The sequence below is a fragment of the Neopsephotus bourkii genome, unplaced genomic scaffold (genome assembly GCF_033783945.1).
Source record: "Neopsephotus bourkii isolate Nb327-2 ecotype Australia unplaced genomic scaffold, CSIRO-AGI_Nbou_v1 NB_1574, whole genome shotgun sequence".
Classification (NCBI taxonomy): domain Eukaryota; kingdom Metazoa; phylum Chordata; class Aves; order Psittaciformes; family Psittacidae; genus Neopsephotus; species Neopsephotus bourkii.
In genome coordinates this window covers 993,711-1,007,949 of record NW_026902050.1, presented here as the reverse complement: position 1 = coordinate 1,007,949, position 14,239 = coordinate 993,711, and the positions used below count along the sequence as shown (strand labels likewise).

The 14,239-nt window shown below is 49.9% G+C and overlaps 1 protein-coding gene across 1 annotated transcript; it reads right to left on the bottom strand.

Moving 5' to 3' along the window:
• Positions 1–8,840: 8,840 nt before the first annotated feature.
• Positions 8,841–12,878, bottom strand: ZIC1 (Zic family member 1). The gene is made up of 3 exons (XM_061371417.1): positions 11,178–12,878; positions 9,798–9,961; positions 8,841–9,262 (listed from the first exon to the last, which is right to left on the bottom strand). The coding sequence occupies exons 1-3, from the start codon at positions 12,151–12,153 to the stop codon at positions 9,065–9,067; spliced, it is 1,338 nt and encodes a 445-aa protein (XP_061227401.1). The 5' UTR covers positions 12,154–12,878; the 3' UTR covers positions 8,841–9,064.
• Between the last annotated feature and the right edge of the window lie 1,361 nt (positions 12,879–14,239).

The following is a 14,239-nucleotide window of genomic DNA, read 5'->3' as shown; positions in this document are numbered from 1 at the left end:
CCCCTCCCCCCAAACATGGGGTGAGTTTTCAGGTATAGCACAGACCTTGCCGAGTGGTTGTCTGCAACACTTAGGTTGAATGCATGAACCTCCCCAACCATAATTGTATGCTCACAAAGCACATATGGCAGCTGCATTCTTTGTATAGTTTGTTATGGTCCGGTGTGTATTGTAAATATCAAGATCAGACCCAAAACACAGGCTCGCTTTCACCATTTAAAAAAAAAAAAAAAAAAAAAAAAAGTTGCTTTGCAAACTTAAAAGGAATGACATTAGTGCCATGCTACTGTCTGAGCCAGCAATGATTATTTGGTCTGTTTGCTCCCATTCAGAGTTAACACACGACAATAGTTTTACTCTGTGCTGCTTGACGTGAAACCACTGGGGTTGGGCAATTCTGTTCCAAACAAATACAACTTCTACACCCATCCCTGGGACAGCGAGCCGAGAGCTGAGCGAGTTTTGCAATGGAGAAAAGTATCACTTACCACGGCGGGGATCTAGATCTCGGCAAGTGCTGCCAGTAGGTCTGAGAAGTGAAAAAAACTGGAAGGAAAGCGCAAAAGCCAGAAAGTTGGAAAGGGGGATTTGTGTGTGTGTGTGTGTGTGTGTGTGTGTGTGTGTGCGTGTGTGTGTGTAAAAGCCAGAGGGAAACGCGAGCACAGCGCTCCCTGCTCTCCCTGGTCGCCACCAAAACAAAGATCCAGGAGTTAAGGGAGCAAAGCTGTGCCAAACCTACACACATAGCTCCTCAGGGCCAGACCTCAGCTCCTCACTCACTCCAGCTAGCGACAAGGGTTAATGCTCTGGAGGGACAGGCTAGCCGGCCCCTGCCACCATTGGCTAGGAAAGAAATCAGGTTTAAGGTAAATGTACAGTCGCTTTCCAAGTTACAAAGGGCTAATTTTAAATTGGATGTAATAATAATAACAATAACAATAACAATAGGAGTAATAATAGAGCCTGTGCTGGTCCAGCTGGCTATAAAGTGTAGGCTCGTCCTCCTTCTCTGCCGCAGCTGCAAACGCTCCGCTGGCGTGTCCCGGCGCAGAGCCCGCTCCCTGAGCCTCCCCCAGCGCTGCCGCGGGGGACCCAGGCAGCTCTGGAAGCACAACGGAAAGACGAACCCGAGGGAAAAGAAAGGAGCTGGGTGGGAGGGAAGGAGGAAGCGACGCAGCCGTGAGCACTAAACGCAAAGGTTCAGCGTCGGACTTGGAGATCAACAGTTTTCTTTGGAGTTACATGGGGGAGCGGGTTCCCCAGTGAAGCTGTGTGGGCATGTGGCTCAGGTGTGTGCCCCGGTACCCCCGGCCCCTTGAACGCCCCCTGAGCCCCCTGCAAATGCCAGGGGGCTTCCCCTTCGGTTAAGGGTGTAAATGAAAGGAAAAAAAAAAAAAAAGCCTGATTGGAAGGAAAAAATATACGTCCATACACATCTGTGTAAAGGTTGGAGTAAATGGTGCTCACAGTGCGAGTCCGAAACAAGCTTCACTGGGGGAATTGAGGTCGGGATCTGCACTTTCTGAAATGAACAGGCTACATGATGGACTTAGGCTTTATTGTCGCCTCTTGTACTTGGCCAGGGCAAGCAGGTAACCTCAGCCAGGCGGGGAAGGGGCCGCGGGCTCTCAAGGTGCTGTTCGGAGGGGCTTTCACAGCCCAGCCCTCTGCACACACCGATGGGCGCACGTCTGTCTGCAGCGCCGGGCAAGGAGGAGAGGGGAGGCGACGGAGAGGGGTGGGTTGTGGCGGAGGGAGAGAAGAAGAGGCTGTGGAGAGGGAACTGTAGCTGACAGATTTCCACCCAGTTTTGCTCCACCCGGAAGGGCCTTTCTGGGAACTTCAGAGGGCCGGGCCGGGCTGCGCGGCCGCGGCAGTGCCCGCACCGGGGCAACGCGCCCAGGTGTGCCCGGTAGCTTTTGGCGGCTTCCTGCCTCCGTCCTACCCGCTCCCCACCGAGCTCTGAAGGGAAAGAAGGACCCACCTTGTTAGGAAGATTGAAAAGCACATTTCTGATAACATGGGATGTAATTTTGCCACCGTACAAAAGGATTTAAAATCACTTTGTGCAGCTGAACAATGACTGCTGGGAATTACTACTATCTGTTAAAAAAAAAAAAAAAAAAAAAAAGAAAAAAAGAAAACAACCAACCATAAATCCCTGCAGCCTACAAACGGACTAAATGCCAAGACCCTGCGTTCATTCCTCGGTTCTATCATGTGATGTCGATATATCAGCGATAAAATATGATGGGCCATACAGTATAATGAGGTTTTACTAAGAGGGTCGAGACAGAAGGGAATCCATTACGAGAACCTTTCTCCCTTCCCCCGAGACTGTACTTTTCTGGCGGATGCCCCCCGTCACATTTTCCCACATAAACCCACACAAAGTCACCCGGCTGGCGGACCCTGGGGCCGAGAACCGCTCTGCGGAGGGGCGGTGATTTGCTGGAGCACCCCTTAAAGGAAGGTTGCGTTTGCCCTGGAAGGCAGGGAGGGGGACAGTGCCTTCCTAGGGGCACCGGTAGGAGCAGGGCGGGAGGCGCAGCAGGAGCAGCCCCGAACGGAACGGAACGAGACGAGACGAGACGAGACGAGACGAGACGGGACGGGCAGCCCTGGAGGAGCCGCGGGCGCGGGGTGTGCGGGCAGCACGTGCGCGGGCGCGGAGGCGGACGCTGTTACCTTCCGCGGTGAGAGTTATAAATATTCAACAGCACGTGGAGCCAGGCTGTGGGCGCGCATGCGCCAGCGGAGCTGCCGCCGGGGCGCGCGCGCACACGCACATACACACACAGACATCTACACACACACACGCATCTACACGCACACGCGCGCACACTCACACGGCCCTCGCGCACCGCCGCGATTTCCAGGAGCCGTACCCCGGCCGAGTAGCCCCGCATCTACCGCTACCCCAGGCCCCCGACATCAAACACAGAACACATGTCCCGGCGGCCAGGGCCGGGGGCTGCTGGAGCGGACGGCTCCTTCCATTCCTTCTTTTTATTTCTCCCGTCATGCCCCCACCCCCCATCCAGCCTTTTTGGCCGTGTTCTTCACGGGATCTGGGGAAGTGAGAAAGATCAGAAAGGTTCTTAAAGTCCGTGAAAGCAGGCAACTCTCAGGTTCTGGCTAAGCAAAGCTTTGCTCCTGTCGTGTGAAGGGGCATACGTGGACGTTGCCTGGAGTGTGTCCCGCTGATCGTGTGCTCTGCCTCCCTCCAGCCACCCCCAGGCAGCGCATTCCGGGTTTGGGTCCGGAGATGTAAACACATGCACAATCACAGAGGCACACACGGAGCATTTTTTTAGTAGCAGTGTCATAGAGAGGTAGTATGATCGTATATAGCTAAAAAGGTAATTAATTTGATTTATTATACTTGAAAAATCCTGTCTGCAGTACGGGCGTCATCTGGAAACTTCATGCTATTTTATACTATCGTTCTAAAGCCGAAATAAATGTTACGAATTGATGACAGCTTCCAGCTGCATGGTAAAAATAGCCCCTTCGCTTCACGGGATCGTGTTTCTTGTTATCGAAGATGAACCAAATCTGACCCATAGACTTTAGCAGCGAAAAAACAATTTGATGCAAAATAAAAATCATTGGCCATTTTTAATAAACAATACACCCTAAAACGCAGCCTCTTTGCAGTTAAACGGAACCCACCTTAGTACGTTCAGCAAGTTGAACAGATCTCCCCTGTGCCTAATTCAAAATAGGAATCTCAGTTATTAATCTTTCCTGGCGAATTTGGAAAATACACCCGTCTTGTTACAAACGCGATCCACTGTACGTACACATTTGCATTAAATAATAGAGGTTACACGAACCTTCAAAAATATACCTCCATATAAACACATGAACATGTGTCTTTCTAGAAACACTGCTCTTTCTTTACACATGAATATAGATCAAGAGATGTATGTGTATTTAGATAGGTGTATATTTGTGATAAAGCCAGTAACGCGAATGCTGGTTCCCATAAGCGTGTGTGCATCTGCAGCAGTGACCGTGTGACCTGCGGATTATACCCACGAAAGAGACCGTGCCCGTCTCCACCTTGGAATCCCCTGCTCCTGTGGTGGCAGCCCGCGGCAAGGCGCGGAGAAGGGGTGCGGCGGAGCCGCTTCGCGGGACGAAGTGCACGGCAGCGCCGGGCCCCGGGCAGGCCTGCCCATGCTCCCTGGCCACTACCCAGCAGCAAACCCCAGCTCGGGGTAAGATCGCTACATTTTGGGGGATAACGTGATGGTTCTCGCGGAAACACCGCACTGCGCGGCTGGGATTGATCCTTTATTTTGAGGCGCAGCGTGCGCACGTGTGCGCGGGGCGGAGGGCGCTTCCCACCCGCAGGTACGGGTAGGCACACCCGTGTGCGGGCACACGGAGAGGCTGCGTGTGTGAACGGCGTGCGCGGGTGTGCACATGCATTTTCACATCTTACACCGGTGGTACATAACGTGCCCAGGGAAGAGCACAGCCTCCTTCCCGCGAATACAGCTCACAAAACCTTTCCCTCAGAGGTCTAGCGGTAAAATGCACACCGGCTCTCAGCATCAGGTCACTTGAAACACTCTGCTGCGGGCCTTTTCCAGAGGGGATCTCCTCCCACGTCCTGCCTGCTGGACGGGGGCTTTTATAGCGGGGCTCCAGCTCTGAGAAGGAGCTCCTGCCGATCCGGGCGCGCTCCGGGGCTCCCTGCTATCCGCGGCACCGGCCTGCGCATCGACACCCTTCGAAAGTTGCCCCAAAAGGGGGAAGTGCTCTGGACACGGGGAAAGCTTGCAAAGTCGTAGCCGTTTACCAGGGGGGTCAGAAAATAGTAAATAAAAGTCGCGAAGCTAAGCACATCAGTCCAGGGACAGCTGCTTCCTTACGGCTAACACAAAGGCGATAAAAGTCGAGGCCAGCAAGGAGCGTGTGTCCTCATTTCAAATAGTGTCTGCTTTAGAGAAGCTAACTTTGTCTTATGAATGCCGGACTCGCCTTTTAAGAAATTCAAGCGATCATTCACAAGCCATTAATGCGACCTGAAAGGCGAGTCTTCCGAGGGGGAACTAGAAGCGTCCGATTATTATTTTTCATTTAAGTTTCTGCGCCCAAACAGCACAAGCCGGGCCAGGGGTTTCTGCCTGGACTCGCGGGCACATCACCCGAGAGGTGACAGTACACACAGAGCTCCCTGCACTCCCTCCCTCCCCGAACTGCCTCCTGCACGCTTCCCTAGCACCGCCGTGCTGCGGTGGGTGCCTCAAAATGCTCCCCTCGGCGGCAGGAGCCTCCGCGGAGCCTGCGGACGGCGGCCCCAGCGTTTTAGCTGTCACGGAAGAGGCAGAGAGGATCGGCGCGGGGATGCCGGCACGGCCTGCCCTGAGCTCGGCAGGCAGCCCCCGCCTATTTCGAAACCGAATAACCCACACAGAAAAAGTACCCCTACAGCATCCAAAGAGCCAGACGTTAGAAAGAAAACCAGGACCCCCGTCGAGGCTGGAGAGCCGGGGTTCGCGTTTCTCCCCGCAAGCCCTCGTGAGTAAATCCGCAAAGGGCGTTTGCTGGGGTGAAGTTGGCTTTAGGGACTGAAAGAGTGTAGGAACAGCCGAGAGGCGCCTCACCACCTCTGCCTGCAAACCCACCCCTCTCTCGGCCGGGGGTCTCAATGCAGCGCTTCCCTCTCCAGAGCCAAGTGAACAGCACATCCATGTCGTGGACTGGAATTCTGCCTTAGCAATTCCAGCTCCAATGCTCGTCGCTAATTCAGAACGTAATATGGGACAGAGAACAACGGGATTGCATCGTGTCCCCCGGCCCAGATACAGAATCAGCAGCAGCAACACCACCACTAAAATCATTCTTTCTGCTTCAGGACGCTCAAACAAAACTCAGACCAAAAGTTTAACAGAACACTCATTAAACAAGGGTTCCGACACACGCAAGTCGCAACAGATCTGTGTTAAGCGACCGCTAGGGACTTTACACAAATTCAAAGAACTTGCATTACGCATCTTTAAAATATATCACCCCCACCACGTTTCTCCGGGTTTATTTTACAATGAGATGGGTCAGACTATCTCTATGATTGGATTCTTTTTTTTTTTTTTTCCCTAGCCACGCTCAAGATATTTTCTTAAAACCGCTGTCTGGCCAGCTCGGCGGGACAGTTAACCTGAAAGATTCGCAGACATGTTTTCGGCGCATGAAACATATTTTTCCCCCGGCTCTTTCGCCCGGTCGGTGCGTTACATTTCCTCAAGTACCAACGCTTTCTGCCTGGGTCCCACCGGGCTCCAACTTTTTCTATCTCTCCAAACCCTGCAAGGTGGCGCTCTTTTCATTGAAAACAGATATTAGCCTTATAATAACAACATTTGGTAGAAACTAAAGTTAAAGCGCAGCCTTCCCATGGGTGCTGCGGGGAGCAGACGATGATGCCGAGCTGGCAGGAGTGGGGCTCCAACCGATCAAGGCAAACTTCTTTTTTTTTGGAGGGGGAGGGGTGAGAGGGGTGCTTTGGAGCAGTGGAAGAACTGCGAGGGAGATCCCCAAATGTTAAGAACAAAGGAAAAATACTGCGGGGTTTTGCTGTGGGAGAGGCGGCTGGGCTCGGGACGGGGGGTTAGAGCCGGGGCTGCGGAGCACCCGCATGGGTACAACCAGAGAACGGCTTCCCCAGCACCCCCTCCCCCCGAGCAGTTAATATGGCTATTGACTCGCTGTACACATAATATTTCTTTAAAGAAGCTGTTAAAGTGTCATCCTGGTCTACTGGAAGGTCAGTTTGTGCAATTCACTCTATGACATATCACAAGCCCTCTCAGCTTTAGCCAACCTCATGATTTGTGTTGTCTGTTGATATGTTGTCTGCTTAATGGGGCGATCATGCAAGCTACAACCAGGAACAAAGCCCAACAGTTCCAACAACCGTAGCTAAGTTAGTGGAAGCAGTGCAGCTTGCAAATCTATCAAACTAAACTGCAAGGAAGACAATCTGATTTAGAGAAAAGGCGTTCTGCTACAGTCATTAAGCACAAGTAATTTAGATTTTTTATATTGTCTTCTCATTTACAAATTTACTGTATCAACGCCAGCCAATGGAACGAATTTCTTAAGTAAATGAGAAATAAATAAAAGAGATAGAAAGATAATCAAATTACATAAAATAATTCTTATTCCCTAGATTTATTTTTTAGAAAGCTATTAACACTGGCAAAATTATAGTAATAATAATAACATAGCATAAGCAGTAATTGATTTAAATTAACATCACGTTTTAAGGAATATCAGCCAAAAAAAAAAAAAAAACAGGAAGGAAAAAAAAATACACCCATCAACAACAGCAGCCTTCATGAAACAATGCTGTACTTCCTGGAGTAAAAGGCCCAAAGAAAGTCATGAATCCACTGCCTGAGAATTAGTTATGGTCATAAATGTCTTAAATTAAAATAGCAACCGAAATCTCCTCTGTTTTACATCTTCTAATGTATGTTACCCGAATTAATTTAATTTAGGGATCCAGTCTATGCAGATTCATGGGCAGTGTTGGAGTAGAATGCAGCACTTCTCATGTAACAATTCCCCACATTAATATTTATGTAGCACATGCAATCTATTTCTCTTATTTTTATGGTTGTTATTCTATGTCTGCAAAGGTCATTTAAATTATACTGCGGCCGAAAATTTGTTTCATAAATTTTGATATAAATACTAATTACACACTATAGTAATGCCAGCAGGGATCCTTTCATTTATCACATTTATATCACCTTCGCTGCTTTAGTGATGACATAATGGAAAGCAGTGAAAAACTGGGACAGTTTTATTCTAATATCCTAAAGCTAGTTGGAGTTGCAGCTTAGGTTGACTTAGTGAATAAGAATTCCTACCACAGTTCATGGGATTTAAGAATCTTTAATAAGGTACGAAATGTTACCAAACAGTTCTGTAAACTAAATTTTACATACCAATTCTTCTAGCCATAAATATTGAATATTTTGTAACATGTATAACCGGACCTTTACATGCGGATAAATATGGAAATTAGGATTTATATACATTATGTTCTTGTATTTGCCAAAAGCAACGGACAGATATAGTTTATATCTTTTTTTTTTTTTTAATATCACTTTACATAAACAAATGTAACAGTTTGACACGCAGATCCAGGCTTTCACTACACGAATTTCTTGACAGGACGTGTAACAACATTTTACTGCACTACTTAGACTGGACTTTGGGACGAAATGTTGCACTTTATACAAAAAAAGCACATTAATACCAATAATATTCTGTTAGATCGACGTTTAGACTGTAATAATACAAAGTAATTCACATTTTGGTACACATTTACTAGAACATTCTTGCCATTCAGTACAAATAGTTGAATTTCTACCTCTTCCCTCTGCCCCCCCCACCTCCGCCCCCCCGCCGCGTTCCCGCCCGCCCGCCCCTCCCCCCACATATATGCAAAGACCACAAATCCACATATCCCCTTATTCAACTTGCGATATAACTATTTACAAAATCAAACAGTACATTTTTTTGTTGTTGTTGTTTTGTTTCTGAAGCTAATAATTCTGTATTTACAAGAGGGGATGGGGGGAAGGCCGCTGCCTGAGCAGACATGCAGTTGGAGATCTCTAATCAGTGGTTTCCAGTAAAGCCTTACACAGTTGGCATTTGCCCTGGTAACCTTGTCTTCTTATGCATTCTACTAACCCCTTCGCCTATCAAGCCTTGGAACAGAGTAGAGCAGAACAGTCACACAAAAAAAAATGGAAAAGAAAAAAAAAAGGAAGAGAGAAAGAAAAAAAAAGGGATAAAGATAAATAAAAAAGGAAGAAGAAATAAAGAATTTAAAAAGAAAGAAAATAAAAAATGAGTCTTCATTTTACTCAGTCCTGGGTCTACAGGCAGCATTTTATTTTTGTTTGCTTATTTAAATTCTGATTTCAAAATGTTCATTATTTTTGGAGTCTTTAAATAGGGTATTTGTTTGCCCGCTTGGGGCTTTTTTTGTTTTGTTTCGGTTTGTGTTATTTTGTTGGTTTGTTTTAGCGTTTTAGACGTACCATTCGTTAAAATTTGATGTAAGCGTGCTGTGGCTGGACGTGTGGTGGACTGCAGAGGAGGAAGGGGATAAGGAGCTGGCGGTCTGGTTTTCTGTGGATGGAGACACGATGGTTGGAGGGGTGGAGGACTCGTAGCCTGAGCTTGCGGCGGGAGAAGGCTGGGACCCCTGCGAGGACGATTCATGGACCTGCAAGAGAAAACCCGGGCAGAAATAGAGAGCGGCGGAAGACGAAGGCCCTGTCGGCGGTTGCCGGGATGCGCTAGACAACGGGACCCAGCGTCGAGCTCCAGGATCGGGCACCATCCCCGGGGCTCTCCGTCGGTCCCAGTCCCGGGGCCGCTCCCCCCGACTCCAGCCCCTGCCCCTGCCCGGAGAAGATCGGGCAGCGCCCACCGGCTGCCTCCTCGCAGAGCCCCCCTTCCCTCCCCGGATAAAACGTACCGACAAAAGGCCATGCCCTAGGGGCCAGGGCTGAGCGCGGCCGGACCGGGGGCTGTGCGGTCCGGAGGGCCCTGGGAAGACGCTGTGACTGGGCCCGGTCTCGGAACGGGCGGCATCAGCGCAAAGCCCCGCAACGGGCTGCCCCGGGGCGCTCTTCACCCGCGGGCACCGGCCAGGCCTCTCCTGCCCGGCCTCTCCTGCCCGGCCTCCCTGCAGCCCTTTCCGCGGGCCAGGCCCGAGGCGGCGTCCGAGCCCTGCACATCAGGATCCCTCCATTTACCTTCATGTGCTTTCTGAGGGAGCTGGGGTGCGTGTAGGACTTGTCACACATTTTGCAGAGATAGGGCTTGTCGGAAGTGTGGACGTGCATGTGCTTTTTGCGGTCGCTGCTGTTTGCAAAGCGCCTGTCACAGCCCTCGAATTCACACTTAAATGGTTTTTCACCTATTGCAGAGGGAAGGGGGAGGAAAAAAGGATCTGATTAAGCAGGGCCGGCCGGATCGCTCATTGTCCCCCTCACACGGCAGGACGGAAGCCCGGGGCTCCATTTCAAACACTTGCAACTTTCTAACTTCAACGAAGCTCAAAACCCTAAAACCTTGCCTCTCTTCTCTGTCCGTTCCGCACCTCCGACCCCTGCTCAGCTCCCATTTCGGAGGAGTGGTGAGTGGTGGGTATATTAATTAACTTTAGGGTGGTTTTTTTTTCTTCAGAGGGAAGAATTTTATTTGCAGCCCCAGACGTGGGCACCTCTCCCTCCTCTCAATGCTCCAAACGAGACAGCAGGCGTGGTGGTATTTACACACGATCCTCAGTGTCTAGTATCCGGTTTTATAGCTCATTCTCGTGATATTTTACGCTCCCACCCAGTCCACCCCCCTCCCCCGTTTTTGTTTTGTTTTTTTTTCTTTTTCTTTTTAATATTGAAAATTATCCGGCCGGGGAACACAGTGCGAGAGCAGACCTACAACCCCCTGCAAAAACACCCAGGAATGCGGCGCTGGCTGCCGGCACTCGGGGGTGGTAGCAGGGGGAGAGATTCTCCCGGCCAGGGACTGCTGCATTTGCACCTCCCTCGGTGGGGAAAAGTTCTCAGGGAGCCCGGCGCCTGTCCCTACGCACAACAATAACACACTAAAGCGCCGAGCTCGGTTTATTTAAAATCGCTCCTCGGAATTAAATATTTACCAAGCTCTGAATTGCAGAGAGGAGACGGATGAGCTGCCTGCAATATTTAGCACTATTTCTCATCATGCCACGGTCAAAACTGCCGAACAACAATTAATTAAAACCCATAAATTTAAACAGGACAGGTTGCTACGATTCTCCCTCCCCCACACACCCACTCACCCCACCCCCCCAAACATTCCCAGCAGCAAACCCTGCCTTTCTTCCCCTCTGCCTCGTCGGCGGGGATAATTTTCTTTTTGTTGCTGCTGCTGGCGTGGCTATGATCGAGCTCGTTTTGCAGGGGAGCTCTGAGTCTGCCTCTCACGGAAAAATCTGTGGCCCTGGACCGTACCCCACTCTCCCTACACGAGCCTTCACCAAGCAGCTCCCCGGCCGCCCCCCCACACCCCCCCCCCCACGGCCCCGGCCCTGTCCCGACGCTCGGCGCTTCCACTCGCAGAGAGAAAAGCTACAGAGAAGGTTACCGTACCTGTATGAGTTCTTTTGTGTATTTTGAGATTCTCTGATCTGGCAAACACTTTGCCACAGCCTGGGAAAGGGCAGGGGAAAGGTTTTTCACCTGTGTGGACTCTGATGTGATTTACAAGTTTATATTTGGCCTTGAAAGGTTTCCCTTCTCTTGGACACTCTTCCCAGAAACATATGTGATTGGACTGCTCGGGTCCTCCAACGTGCTCCACTGTGACATGAGTTACCAGCTCGTGCATCGTGCTGAAAGTTTTGTTGCAGGACTTTTTGGGGTTTGACAATTGCTCTGGCTCTATCCACTTACAGATGAGTTCCTGTTTGATGGGCTGCCTCATGTAACGAAAGAAGGCCCCTGCCCCGTGGTGGGCTGCCATGTTCATGTTCATATGGCCATAGCCGTGGAGCTGGGTCGAGGCATAGTGCTCGGAGCGAGGGCTGGTGACCTGGCCGTACTGATCGGGTCTGCCGTACATGTCTCCGGAGAAGCCCAGGCGCATCTGCCCGTTCACTACGTTAGGAGAAGCGTGGCTGGTGGCTTGCTCATGCAGCCCGGGGAAAAGTATATGTCCCGCGGCATCAGTGTGTCCGTGGGGTCCGGCGAAGCTGCCGGCGGCGGAGGCGAAGAGGCTGTGCTGGGCGCTGGCGGCAGCCGCCTCCCCGAAGCCACGGTTGCGGAACAGAAAGTCCCGGGTGGAGTTGAAAGCGGCGCTGGAGTAGGAGCCAACGTGGGTCGGGTGGTGGTGGTGCCCCAGGGCCGCCGCCGCGTAGCCGGGTGCCTGTGAGGTGAAGGCGGTCTGGCCGGCCGAGGCAAGCTCGTGGGTGCTGGGGTTGATTTTGAAGGCGCCCATGCCGTCAGCAAAGGGGTTGATTCCCAGCCCCACTTCTCTGTCCGTGACATCGGCTGTGGAGTGGTGGCGAGACGATCCGAAGGTAGTGACTCCTATGGCGGGATACTGCGGTCCAGCATCCAGAAGCATCTTCCCAGCGTCGATGCAGCAACCAAAAAAAAAGCACGCGCGCACACACACAACGCGGAGAGAAGCAGCAGCAGCAGCAGCAGCGGCGAAAACACCCTCTTTGGAAAGTCAGCGACGATCACCACCAAAGCAACCACATCAAAAACACCCCCTTCGGCATCAGCGCAGGGGGAAGAAAAAAAAAGGGGGGGGAGAAGAAGAAAAAAAAAAAAAAGAGGCTGGTGCTGAAGGGGGGAAGAGATCTTCGCCGTTGCAAATACTAATAATAAAAATGTGCCCCAAAAATATTCAGTCTCTCTGCTTGGACTTTTCAGGGAGGTTTAAGTGGGGAGGGGGGGTTGGGTGGGCTCAAAAATAAGCTGGCTGCAAATAACAATAACGGAGAGAGATCAACACGGGCAGCAAAAAATAAAAAAAATAAAAACAAAACAAAAAAGAAACTTCCTTCACTGATTTTTTTGGCTATAGGAATGTTGCAAAGTGGCCGAGAGATTGTTTCTCTCTCCTCTTCGAGCTTCCCCTCACTCTCCCGGGTTTTTTTTTCGGGGGGCCTTTTTTTTTTTTTTTTTTTTCGCTTTGCAAAAAAAGGCGCAAATCATGCACAATATTGTCTTTTGCGGTTTATCTTCCTGGGGAGAAACTTTCACCTCCTCAGCCGGGCGGTGAACGCGAGACTGATAGCGGCAATCATTCCTGCAGATAAATGAATTGAAAAGACGACACCGTCCCCCCCCTTGATGAATGGGAGCCGGGGGCGGAGCGACGTGCGGGCGGACGTGGGCGCTCATTGGCCGCCGGCGGCTCCCCCTTCCCCGCGTAACTCCCCCCGGCCCCGCCAACGACGGGCGCGCGCGGCCGCCCCCCGCCGCTGATTGGCCCGTCCGCCTCATCAATCGCAGGTATTGTGAGCGCCCTGACATCCCGCCTGGCGAACGGGGCTGCGGAGCTCCAACTTTTTTTAATATATAAAGCCGTTTGTTTTTTTTTTCCCCTTCACGAAAATATTTTCCAGCGCATCTTTTTGTGTGTATGTGTGCTAAGGAAAAAAAAAAAAAATCTTTGATTCTTATTAAGGTCATTTTCTCCCCCGGTCTCCCTCTCTCTGTCCCCTCTCTTTCCCGCACCCTGATAATGATGGTAATAATGATTTCTTGGTGATCCAGAATTTTTAGGATCACTAAGCAACTTTTTAGCCTTTGAGAAGAGGAGCCCTATAGGGACTCGCTTCTTTTTAAGTTGTTTTCCGCTTGTTTATAACCGAAGCTCTCTGAGAGTAGATGCTGGGTGCATTTGATTTTATTTTTAAACACCAGGCGTGATTTCTCTGGGTACTGACTCTATCCCTCCATCAGGTTTCTGAAATAAATCTTGCTTTCTGCACCCATCAAAACGCAGGTGGGTGAGAACTCTTAACTTTCTACTTTTGTTGTTGTTGTTTCGCCTCTTTTTTTGTTATTTTCTTTCTCCTTTCTCTCTCGCTCTCCCTTTCTCTCGCTCTCTTTTGACGGAGTCTCTTTCATTCAGGTAAAACTGTAAATTTCCCAAACCTACATTGTTTCTCCTACTGCTGCATGAAACTCTCGGATACTTCTTCTCTCTCTTTCTCTCTGTCTGTCTTTTGAAAAATTTATTTAAAATCCTCGATAGGAGCAATGTAAATTTTCTGACATTCAAACCTTTTCTAGTTCACAAATCAGTCACCCTTGTCACAGTTATTGAAATTCCTCAACTTGCCACACCAGGACGGTGGAAAAAGCAGGCGGTGTCTTTGTTGCTGACCAGGCTTTTGATCGCCAGAGAAAATTTACTTACCTTCAGATGAGTGAGCAGAAAAAGAAATAACACTCCCTTTGATTTAGTTAGAAAAATGCAGACATTTGGATTCAGTGCAAACATACAACACTTGGTTGTTTTCTAGATGCAACCCTCGATTAACCTGTCTTTCCCCAGCTCAAAGTCTATTGAAAAACTGCGGATAGTTCTTTTTTGTTCTTGCTACAAAGACCCATTGACTATATATTAAAATGATTGTTGAAAGGTATGAGTATGGTATTTAAAAGCAAGAATCCTTTGTGGCTTAATCAAT